The sequence below is a fragment of the Amphiura filiformis genome, chromosome 9 (genome assembly GCF_039555335.1).
Source record: "Amphiura filiformis chromosome 9, Afil_fr2py, whole genome shotgun sequence".
Lineage (NCBI taxonomy): Eukaryota > Metazoa > Echinodermata > Ophiuroidea > Amphilepidida > Amphiuridae > Amphiura > Amphiura filiformis.
In genome coordinates, this window is record NC_092636.1 from 54067864 (window position 1) to 54081189 (window position 13326).

At 34.3% G+C, this 13326-nt stretch overlaps 1 protein-coding gene across 1 annotated transcript in view; it reads right to left on the reverse strand.

Moving 5' to 3' along the window:
* Positions 1–13326, reverse strand: part of LOC140161172 (P protein-like) — a 62972-nt gene that overhangs the window by 12310 nt on the left and 37336 nt on the right. The window contains exons 11-15 of the mRNA XM_072184615.1: positions 9673–9805; positions 8724–8868; positions 7549–7606; positions 6921–7026; positions 5808–5935 (exon numbers count right to left, since the gene is read on the reverse strand). Of these exons, the coding sequence (XP_072040716.1) occupies positions 5808–5935; positions 6921–7026; positions 7549–7606; positions 8724–8868; positions 9673–9805 (570 nt within the window). The remainder of the gene's footprint in view (positions 1–5807; positions 5936–6920; positions 7027–7548; positions 7607–8723; positions 8869–9672; positions 9806–13326) is intronic.

Genomic DNA, 13326 nt, shown 5'->3' on the forward strand with positions numbered 1-13326 from the left:
TATGTCAAATATCAGATTACTTTCCTGAATGTTCCCGGCTTCAGGAAAGTAGGATTAATGTTATGCACTTTTCTAAGGTATTTATATTAAAGGATTGACTCAATAAATGTATGTAAATTTCTCTTGAGAAATTTTCTCTTGAGAAGTTAGGCTACGTTTGATGTATTGGAACGGACCCTTTTGGTCCGTATTTTATTGGATAAGCTGAAGTTAAATCCAATTCTGGATTACAAATAAATGGAGATACTCCTGACGGATATGCCTAGCAAAACTTTTGAGTAAAATGTGCTTTATTTCATCTGGGGGTAATAAAGTTTATTGTATCTATATATAGTAAACAAATTTACCCCCTGTGGAATAGACTAGTCCAAAACCAGTGCCTGGTCAAATCCAATTGATTGATTTATTGATTGGTTGCCTAGGAATGGCATTATCCAAGGGCCAGTGATGTTTAGGATCTATTGTTTGCGGTGGCCAATGAGAAGTGGTCAATGACATTCTTGCCCTGCCTAGTTTTCCAGGATAAGGCCATAAGGATATCTGTCTTGAAAGGAGTAAGATGTTTCTGGAGTTTGGTAATGGAAAAATTTTCCCACCCACCACACCCAAATTTTTTTTTTTTTTTTTCATATTTCAGTATTCAATTTTATCGGGGAGCAGTAGTCAACTGGGAGGACCCCATATTGTATGAGATATTGAGGATCACATGTATACCAAAAGTGTATTGAAATATGAGTTTTTAATGGTAGCCTCTAGGTAATGGCAAACTGCCAGGAAGAGAGGGTGTTAATTGACCAAGGGGTTGGATTCAACAAGTTCACAAGTTATGAACTTCTTTTGGGAGGAATCCTCATTTGGGTACACAGATCTAGGGATTCAGGAAATCTCTGAAAAAGGGTTTTGTAACTTGTCGGTTAATACATTGCTGTTAACTTCTTTTTAAGAAGTTGGGCCACACTTTGAGCATGTTTGAAATTTCATGGAGGTCCCGTTAGTTACAATAAATTAATTTGGGCTAACTTCTCCGTGAGAAAAGCGGTGGGAGCACACGTGTGTGTGTGCAATAGGGCCGGAAATTCCCTGGAGGGCCCCAGTATCTTCGAGAAATAATTTGGGTTAACTTCTCTGCAAAGAGAAGTTGGTCCACACCTTGTGTGTGTGCAAAAGGGTTGAGCAAATTTCCTGGGGCCCGTAGCTTACGAGGAATTAATTTGGGTTAACTTCTCTGTGAGAAGTTGGGTAACAAGTGTGTGTGCAAAAGGTCTCGCTTAAAGTCGTGGTGTGCCCCATATTCATTCATTCATTCATTTTTCATTTATTCATTCATGTAGTCATTTCTTTCATTCATCTATGTATCTTTCTAGGACTTAATTCGGGTTAACTTCTCTCTGAGAAGTTGGGCCACATTTGTGTATCGGCAAAAGTGGTTTGTGGGAAATTTCCTGGAGGGCACCATGGTCATTCATGTTTCATTCATTTGTTAATGCAATCATTCATTTCTTCATTTCATTCATTTATGTACCTTACAAGGATTTAATTTTGGTTAACTTCAATGCGAGAGGGAAAATTAGGCCACACTTGTGTGTGTGCAAATTAAAGGGCTCGGGGAAATTCCCTGGAGGGCCCCGTATCTCATAAGGAATTAATTTGGGTTAACTTCTCTGTGAGAAGTTAGGCCACACCTGTTCTTGAGAGGCCCCAGTACCTTACGGGTAAGTAATTTAAGCATGGGCTCGGGAAATTCCCTGGAGGGCCCCGTGATCTCATAAGGAATTAATTTGGGTTAACTTCTCTGTGAGAAGTTAGGCCACACCTTGTTCTTGAGAGGCCCCGTACCTTACGGGTAAGTAATTTAAGCATGGGCTCGGGAAATTCCGAGAGGGGTTAACTTCTCTGTGAGAAGTTGGGCCACACCTTGTTCTTGAGAGGCCCGTACCTTACGGGTAAGTAATTTAAGCATGGGCTCGGGAAATTCCGAGAGGGCTGTATCTTCGGGTGAGCAGGCACACTGTGTGTAGGTGGTTAAAAAGGTGGCGGTAAAAAAGGGACATGGCCACAAAAATTTAATCTTAAAGCCAATTATATGAAAATAATTTGATCACCATAGGTAATTGCATAAGTGTTTACAAATAGTAATAATTTGTTACTAATATATTTGAGAAATAGTGCATGAGAAGTTGAACGAAATTATGTCAAATATCCAGATTACTTTCCTGAATGTTCCCGGCTTCAGGAAAGTAGGATTAATGTTATGCACTTTTCTAAGGTATTTATATTAAAGGATTGACTCAATAAATGTATGTGGTCGAATCCAACGAAAAGTGTACACGGCATGTTAAGGGCCATAACTTAAAAGTATTAATCAATTGGCATTCATTTTTGTATTGTGTTTATTCGCTTTGATCATACGCTTTCATACCATATATAATAAGACCCCTTCTGTGAAAAACTTAGACACAGAGACCCCAAAACATGCTATTTTTACCCATTTTTTCAAAATATTTCTTAAAGTATTTTTAAAAACGTCTAAATCAGTCATGAAAAGAAGTCATTGGATTGAATCTAAATTGATTTCCTGAAAGGCGTGTATTCAAAGATTTCACATATTTGTACATAATTATGAATTTTTTGTGATCATTTTTTGAGTGGTATTTTTTTACATTACCTACTGAATACAATTTTTCATAGCACTAGATATATCTTTAAAAATGGAAATCACTAATAAATGCATAATTGATACAAGCTTTGATATGTCCAATACTGAAATACATTGCATTCGGGCATCTTTATTATTGTGTTTAGCTGCCAGAAATTCTAAATGGCACAAAGGTAGGTTTGGTAAAAATATGCATTACCTCCGAATACATGTTAAAAGCTGTGTCATTTCCACAAAGTGAGAGAATAGTAAACAATAGTTAAGCAAAAGGTGCAGGGTAATACACTCTTTATTTCTACCAAGTTTCAATAGCCTGCGTTTAAATATTTCTGAGATGTCAACAATAAAAGCAAGTATTCAGTAGGTAAATTTCGGTAACCGAATGTTACCTACTAATACAATTTGACATCATGACAGTATTGTGAAACACCGCCATTCATGCCAATGCCCATATTGGTACATAACGGAGGCTTGTATGTTTGCTATCAAATAATATGTCAATGAAAGTTGCGAATTCACATACATGCCCACCATGCAAAACTAAATACGGCTTAATTGTTGAAAAATATGTACTGAAATAGACGACGGTCTGCTCATTTGAAAGAAAAATCAGATTCAAAGAAGATTAGAAGGGGATAAATACTTGGATTTGTCAACTGTCATGTGTGCTTCATTTTAAATGTTTACCGACCTTCTGGTGTCTGAGTAATTTGTGTCCAAATTGATTTATTCAAGGTAACTTTTGACGTTTTTCGCTAAGGTTACCTACTGAATACCGTGGAAAAACGACTGTTCTCATTGTCTCATGATCTAGACAACATAATGATGGACCATGGTATAAAGCTAATTGTAGTTGCACTCAAACGAAAGGCCACAAGACGTAACTGACTCCAAGATGGACTTCACAAGTCTGCAATAACGGTTTTAAGCGAGTTGTGTGCAATTAAGTAAATTAAAGTCACTTTAGTGCCTTTGTTTCTTACTTCAATACTCTTTCAACCGCTGTGAATCGACATTATTAATACATGATAGGGTCTAAAGTATCAATAAACGCACATAAAGAAAATGATACATTCAAAGTGCTTTATAAAATGAAGTTTTGATTGGGATATCCACCAAAAGTCTAATTCTTACCTACAAATACTGAAATGTTACTTACGAATACAGCATAATACATGACATGTGTAATGAAGTGTCGCTACCAATGGAAATTAATTGTCAAAAACTTTAAGCGGTACCCCAGGACACTATTATTACCCATATACGGGTTCATTCAACAATTATTTATTATGTAAAATTGCTGATTAACTACTTGTATATCAAAATGAAGTGGTCAAAATCTTGCTAAAAGCATCAAAAAATTTTGATCTAAGGTAATGGCATTTATTCATTTGGACGTACCATCTGAAAGAGATCTAAAAACTACCATTTTATTAATTCATTACCATAATAGCAAACTTTAAACCTCTAAACTCAATATAGATATTGTTAAATCGCTCATGTTACCTACGAATACCCGGGTTTGTTCACCTTTTCATTGTATAAAGCGTTAGGTGTATGCTTATAATTCGAATATTCTTGAAAACATATATCCTACTCGTTCTTATACAATGTGTAAATTGATTCATACTCATTTGATAAATAAAATACAGAAACTGACCTAAACTTCATTTTCAAAAATAAACTAGCATAAATTGACTAAGATCATATTGATCGCGTATAAAAAATAAAAACAAATATTTTCTGGTTGAGCTAGCATTTTCCTGACACCCTGTGGTCTACATTACACCTAAAAAAGCGTTAATGGGAATATTCCATTTGTTTTAGGTTGATTAGTATTGCGATAGTGAAAGCATCCTAGTGGTATTCGTAGGTAACATTGGGTTTTGATATCACATTTACTATCACACGCCCTGGATTTATTTTTCAAGATTAGTAATGGCACTTTTGGTTCCTATAAGGCCAATATGTCATTAATCAATGGGCAAAAGGAAAACATTGTGGAGACATTTTTATTTCGGACTTTTATTTTTGGCCCGTGGACACTTTTGGTTGGATTCGACCATGTAAATTTCTCTTGAGAAATTTTCTCTTGAGAAGTTAGGCTACGTTTGATGTATTGGAACGGACCCTTTTGGTCCGTATTTTATTGGATAAGCTGAAGTTAAATCCAATTCTGGATTACAAATAAATGGAGATACTCCTGACGGATATGCCTAGCAAAACTTTTGAGTAAAATGTGCTTTATTTCATCTGGGGGTAAACGGAAGTATGCGTGTTACGCGTGAGCGCATAAAATTTGTCATGCCTGGAACTTGGTTTACATGTTGGAGAGATAGCGGCTAAACATTGCCGTTTTATTTTGTAGTTTCATTGCTCAGTGATATCAACAGAGAAAGCACCGATCTTGTAGGCCTGAGGTTGAGTGGCAATGACTAATTGACATTCCTCATGAAATAATCATGTGAATTAGACAATCTTTTATAGCTTGTTTTTGTTGTTGAAAGGGATTCAATCATGTTTCAACGTTGGTCATCACCATTTAACAACTCGCATCCGGCACGTCTGTCTGGTTTACTTCACTCGGGCAGCTAAATGGGCACCCATTTTCAAGGCAATTCATATTTTAAAAGATGAATTCATACTTTAAAAGTATGCTAGGCAATGTCATGCTACAGAAAGTTACAGTTGGATGGTGAGAGGGCACAAAGGTAAAATCATGCTGTACCAAAGCAATTTAATTCAGTAGATTTGGCTATTTTTACCTCTGCGTCGATCAGTCCATCTCATATCATTGAGAACTAATCATAGTTATTCCGAAACAATTGGGGAACAAATCAGTGAGTGCTATAGACTTCATCACGATGTAAAACTGGTAACTAGAATCCTAAAAAGCATTGACATACCATAAAACTGTGTCTACAAGCATATAGTGTTTTTGATGAAAGCTAAATTAATCCAGGTGCCATCTATCAACAAAATTATAAATTTATGGAGTCTGAGCAAATAAATTACTGATACACGTATACAAGCAAGTACTTTTGTAAGACCAATCTATTGTATTGGCCTATTTACAGTTGTTTCGTATTAATTTAGCTTTCATCAAAAACCCTCTATATGCTTGTAGACAAGGTTTTACAGTAGCACATACCTCCATAAGAACAAAAAGAGCTGCAAAGAATATAAGTGTAGCCCATTCCACTCTGTGCATAATACTCTCCATATCATTAATATCAGATAAGACTAGTAATGCCATAGCAGCTATAATGGCTATCCAACCTGGGTAAAACAAAAACAATCATGGAGCAAATAAAGTAAGGAGACAATACTGTGATAGTGTCGCATACTGGAATGTATAACAGGTGCGTCATGAATATCGGATAAGACATGCACTGATATGGCAACAGTAAGAGCAATTATACTGGGTAATAAAGTGTGGAGTATAATGATATATACGATGATATGACAGGGTCACATTGGGATGTCGGTTTGTCTTTGTCTATGAATTGTGAAAGTCACAATAACTAGGTTGATACCAGTCACCTGGGGGACACTGTAAGTTTTGAGTGAAACATGGGTAAGTTGTGGGGGACAGAAGCAGAACCATAACTACTGCCTTGTAAGGAAACACTGAAACACAATATAATTATGTTTTAATCAACAAGTTTAAAAACTTTTAAGATCACAACCAGCAACAATCTCAACAACACATACTCCCAACTACCACCTCACCCACAACCTAGCTCCCTCCCTCGGACAATAAATGTCTGAATTGGATTCTGAATCTGTACCAAAATGTGGCGCCCCTGAATCGGAATATGTGACGCCCTAAATCAGAATGGCCCAAGCGCCGCCTTGCACTAACCATGCCAGCAATCAACTAGTCAGAACCAGTTCTGAGGTGAACGTGCAATGATGATTGGCCGTATCATTAATTGGTCAGCACATGCACTCATAAAAATATATATAAACCACAATTAGCGCTAATTTCAAAAACGCATATATTTTATATAAACAAGCAAGTTTAGTGATTTCCAGGAATAGTAATTTTGGATCCCCGCATACAGCTCCAGACGGACACAAACATACACCCCCTCTCGTAAATTCTGCCAAGTGCGAAGGTGTATGTGTATTCCAACTGGGGAGATTCACACAACCACATTCCAACTGGGGAAATTTTTACAAACACACACGGACAGACAGAAAAGAGATAACTAAGACTCATTCTAAACATAGTTCAGGCAAGACAAAAATGATAACTTACCCAGATCAAGATAGACATTATCCAATGAGTGAATAAAGAATAGGATAATTGCGATTGTAAGCACGAATCCAGACTTGCCCAGCAGAATTGGATCTGTTATTTTGTACTGAAAATAAACACATCAAGTTAACGGTTTATAACTCTGTGAATGCAGATGGGCGGTTATATTAAGAAAAGATAATATTCACTCTGGGGCATATTAACTTGGCCACTTACTGCCCACGACATCAGTAAATGCAGACAGTAGGCTTGTAACTCAAGTAGTGAATATATGAAACTTGCAACTTGCAAAATCCAACTAGCAGCAATATGCATAATTTATAAACGTGCAACTTACACAAACACAACTTGCTTTGTTGATTTGCCGGTCTCATATTTGCATTTTGCAATTCACAACTCCCACTTGCACCTTCCATCTTGTTACTCAAAATACAAAGGTTAAAACTTCCATATACCATGTTTTTTTACAGATTTACAGATGCTCCAATAGCAAACATTCTGCAATAATGTGCGAAAATTTCTAAAGCAATGATGCATTGAAGTTACAAGCTCATAAACACTTCAGTTTCTTTGCGGTACATCCCTACCCACACCAAACTTGAGTACCGCCCCTAAGCCTTTAACTTACCTTGTCTTCTAAATATTCTAGGTTTTCCTCCCAGTTCATGATCTTTTGTTGGGCATGCCTATGGATAAATACAAACAAATCACGAAGCGTTTTCATATATTTATGAATAGGTAGGTTGCTATCCTACAGGCAGCATATGTGCTTACTATCAAGTGCTTTTGAAAACATGAAATTGTACCAAAGTCTGTGCTTTACCAACTGAGCTAATGGGCTTGCGACACACATTTGCAGGTATCGATGATTTGCTCAAAACCCTTTACACTTTTGTGAATGGGGCTCTTCATGTTTGCATGTTTTAAAAGCGCAACAATGTTTTCTTTAAATATAAAGTATCCATGATGGCAAATGGATGTAAAAATAACAAAGTTTTGAAACTAAAACCGATTCGAGAATAAAAGATAGGATTTTGTCTTTTGCCTATCCAATATCGTGTCATAATGGATGGGCTGGCCAATATTTTGAGTAGTGGATGCTGGCGCTACGATTCTTATTCAGTTTTATTGTAATTTTTGTGAGAAAAACTGCCTTTTTTCAGACAAAAATAAAGTTACTTTTGTGAGGACATCCCTGTTGTTTTAAATGAACAAAACCATCACGAACATCTAAGCCGCCGAATCGCATTCTTAGTTCTCGCACATGTATTACGCGAACGCATTATCGCGTGATCATTGAGGAGCAACAGGCGTGACGCCGTTGCGTGGCGGCGTGCGCCCTGACTAATATCCACTGATTTGACAATAAATTTGAGGAGTATGTTACCATACATCCTGACTCTAAAAATTAAAAAACTCATTTCGCATTTAGGTTTTCAGGCCACAGGAAACAACTTAGGGTGGCCAGTTTTTTTGAGCTTTGCTCCTTTTGGTTTACCTGCCATGTAATTACTATTTTCACCTTACTGTATTTGTACAAAAGTATGGTGAAATAAATGAAACTGAAAACATGTTTTTTTTAACCTTGTCACAGTCTTTCCACTTATAAACTTTGTTGTCAATGTAACCATATACTGCATAAACACAGTAATGGCTAAAATTGAATACGTTATGAAAATCCATTCCATAAACAAGCAGTTCCATCATGTGAACTTGCCAAACTGATGTTAAATCTATCTGGTATGACTATGCAACAATCACAAGGCTTAACTTATAATGCATACATAATTGATCAAAACTTACTTTCTTTCATATATTTTATTCCTGAGTTCACTCTCAAGCCCGTAAACTTTTTGTAGAAGTAACATTTTGACGGTATTTTCTTCGTTAGTAGTCACCATGATTCTAGACGCTGCTTGTCGCCAGATTTCAGTTTCATGTCTTAAGCCTGCAATACAGACAAATTACAGATGTAACACAGGTTTATTTCACACACACATACCCACTTAGTGCATTTCGGGCAATTCTTGAAGACTCCAGTTCAATATGCTTGATAGCTCTTTAAACCTTCAGTTTCAGCATGTTGTAGTTCTAATAAAGAGTACATTCTCACAAATTCCTATCAAAAATTTAGCAGCAAAAGCAGCAATTTATGGAAAATTGTGATGACAAAAATGTAAAAGTACAAATTTGTTAAGACTTTTTTATTAGGCAAATATTTCAACATTTATGATATCAATGAAATTCAGATGATGTCGAGTAATAATCATGTCACAATAGGAAATTGTGCATGCCAACCTAATTCCATCAAGCATATACGCACACATACAAGGTTGGTAGCACGCTTGTGGCACAACCATGTAAAACCACTGATGTTTCTACCAAACTTGAGGTGAAATAAAGTGCAGTCAATGACCTTCACATATAATCTAAAGCCCTCATTGGTGCATTCCTACATGTACTTACGTTGTATTTCTGGTGGATCTAATGATTTCAGGCTGATGGATCTATACATAAGTCTTAGTAAGCCATAACCTGCTGCCATACAGAATACTATACCAATCATCATATGGATTGTATAAGTCACTCATAAGAGCACTACTACTTACGCTGTATTTCTGGTGGATCTAATGATTTCAGGCTGATGGATCTATACATAAGTCTTAATAAGCCATAACCTGCTGCCATACAGAATACTCTACCAATCATCATATGGATTGTATAAGTCACTCATAAGAGCACTACTACTTACGTTGTATTTCTGGTGGATCTAATGATTTCAGGCTGATGGATCTATACATAAGTCTTAGTAAGCCATAACCTGCTGCCATACAGAATACTATACCAATCATCATATGGATTGTAAACTCTGTGAAATCTATGCCCTGTCAACATAAATGAACATAGAACCAAGAATTACAACAATGCAAAGATTATGATATTCCAGTTGAAATCCATACACCTCCTAGGGAAGATATGAACTTAATCTCACACATAGGGGATGTAGATTTCAAATAGGATCACCCATTCAGGTAACCTCATTTGAAATTCACACATCATATGTCTTCCATAGGGGGGGTATGGATTTCAACTAGAATAGCTCATTAAGAAATCATAATACAAAATACAATAAGTGATATATATCAGAGTTTACTGGGTTTTCAGGGGTGGATCTACACAGGAGTAAATGTAGCATATGCCCCCTTATATTTACAAAAAGACAATAAAGGGAAGGAACAAAATGAAGGAAGTTTGAAGAAGAGAAGAAAGAACAATATAAAAGGAAATAAAGAACTACATGAAATGAAAAGGACTCCACAATGTCATCCACACCCTCAACTACTCCCACCAACGGAAACACACATTACTCTCCTTCCCCTCTAACTTCAAGTCCTACTTATATTTGAGCATAAGAGTTATAACAAGGCCCAGGGGACTTCCATGTTGAAGTATACTGGGACAGTGGGACATGCCATTCAAATGGGTCTGTCTTTCACAACAAATCTCAAGACACAGGGGGTTAGGGTCTTTACAGTAATATCTAGACATGGGTCCATATTTTAAAAAATTGGCATAAAAGAGCAAAATTTAGCTTTTTTTAAAAGTTAAAATTACACTTAGAAATGACGTAGGGTTTTGAAGCTCATGTACCTCTCCATGTTTGGGGCAACCTACCTTACCTATACTAGGAGATGGCATTGTGGAATGATCCTACAGTAATGCTGCATTAACAAATGATCACTTGTTTGCCCATCGCTATGAAAAGCCGGCAATCAAACTCTATTATTACACTTGCAAATTATTATTGCTTTGAGTTAATTCACTTGTGCAAGTTAATGATCAAAGATAGTAAATTAATTTTGCAAAATAATAGATCTGTAGGCAATGATTGATCAGTGCTGTTCACATGACAAGCAACATACATTGCTCAGTGATTTAACCCTGGCTGAAATTTGATACACTTTTGATACACCACTTTTGATACGTATGAAAAATGTATGAAATAAAAGGCTTTGAATTGGAACCCTCATTTCATACACTTTTATGTATCAAAACTGTATCAAATTAACATTGCATACACATTTTATACATATCAAAAGTGTATCAAATGCCAAGATAATGTATCAAAAAGTATCAAATGAAATGTATCCTTTCATTTCATACATATTTGATACATAATTATATCAAAAGTGTATCAAATAAGTAACTGTATCAAATCAGGGTTCCAATTTAAACTGTATCAAATTAGCGTTCAAATTTTTATCCTTTCATTTCATACACATTTCATACATAATTTATATCAAAAGTGTATCGAATATGTTACTGTATCAAATTAGGGTTCCAATTTAAACTGTATCAAATTAGCATTGAAATTTGTATCCTTTCATTTCATACACATTTCATTCATAATTTATATCAAAAGTGTATTGAATATGTTACTGTATCAAATCAGGGTTCCAATTTAAACTGTATCAAATTAGCGCTCAAATTTTTATCCTTTCATTTCATACACATTTCATACATCATTTATATCAAAAGTGTATCGAATATGTTACTGTATCAAATGAGGGTTCCAATTTAAACTGTATCAAATTAGCATTGAAATTTTTATCCTTTCATTTCATACACATTTCATACATAATTTATATCAAAAGTGTATCGAATATGTTACTGTATCAAATGAGGGTTCCAATTTAAACTGTATCAAATTTATGTTCAAATTGTTATCCTTTCATTTCATACACATTTCATACATAATTATATCAAAAGTGTATGAAATATGTAACTGTATCAAATCAGCGTTTTAATTTAAACTATCAAATTAACATTCAAATTTTTATCCTTTCATTTCATACACATTTCATACATAATTTATATCAAAAGTGTATCGAATATGTTACTGTATCAAATGAGGGTTCCAATTTAAACTATCAAATTAGCGTTCAAATTTTTATCCTTTCATTTCATACATATTTCATACATAATTTATATCAAAAGTGTATCGAATATGTTACTGTATCAAATGAGGGTTCCAATTTAAACTGTATCAAATTTATGCTCAAATTTTTATCCTTTCATTTCATACATAATTATAACAAAATTATATGAAATATGTAACTGTATCAAATCAGCGTTTTAATTTAAACTATCAAATTAACATTCAAATTTTTATCCTTTCATTTCATACACATTTCATACATAATTTATATCAAAAGTGTATCGAATATGTTACTGTATCAAATGAGGGTTCCAATTTAAACTGTATCAAATTTATGCTCAAATTTTTATCCTTTCATTTCATACATATTTCATACATAATTATATCAAAAGTGTATGAAATATGTAACTGTATCAAATCAGCGTTCCAATTTAAACTATCAAATTATCGTTCAAATTTTATCCTTTCATTTCATACACATTTCATACATAATTATATCAAAAGTGTATTAAATATGTCTCTGTATAAATTTTAGGTTCTAATTTAAACTATCAAATTAACGTTCAAATTTTTATCTTTTCATTTCATACACATTTCATACATCATTTATATCAAAAGTGTATCGAATATGTTACTGTATCAAATGAGGGTTCCAATTTAAACTCAAATTTTTATCCTTTCATTTCATACACATTTCATACATAATTTATATCAAAAGTGTATGAAATATGTAACTGTATCAAATCAGGGTTCCAATTTAAACTGTATCAAATTAGCGTTGAAATTTTTATCCTTTCATTTCATACACATTTCATACATAATTTATATCAAAAGTGTATCGAATATGTTACTGTATCAAATGAGGGTTCCAATTTAAACTGTATCAAATTTATGTTCAAATTTTTATCCTTTCATTTCATACACATTTCATACATAATTATATCAAAAGTGTATGAAATATGTAACTGTATCAAATCAGGGTTCCAATTTAAACTGTATCAAATTAGCGTTGAAATTTTTATCCTTTCATTTCATACACATTTCATACATAATTTATATCTAAAGTGTATCGAATATGTTACTGTATCAAATCAGCGTTCCAATTTAAACTGTATCAAATTAGCGTTGAAATTTTGATCCTTTCATTTCATACACATTTCATACATAATTATATCAAAAGTGTATCAAATATGTCACTGTATGAAATCAGCGTGCCAATTTAAACTGTATCAAATTAGCATTGAAATTCTTATCCTTTCATTTTATACACATTTTATACATAATTATATCAAAAGTGTATCAAATATGTCACTGTATCAAATCAGCGTTCCAATTCTAATGCTGGCCAGCTGGACCGCCCTATTTTTGATACATGCCATTTGATACACCTTTGATATAGTTTTTTGATACACTTTTGATACAGTTTTTTATACACTTTTGATAGTTTTTTTGATTCACTTTTGATAG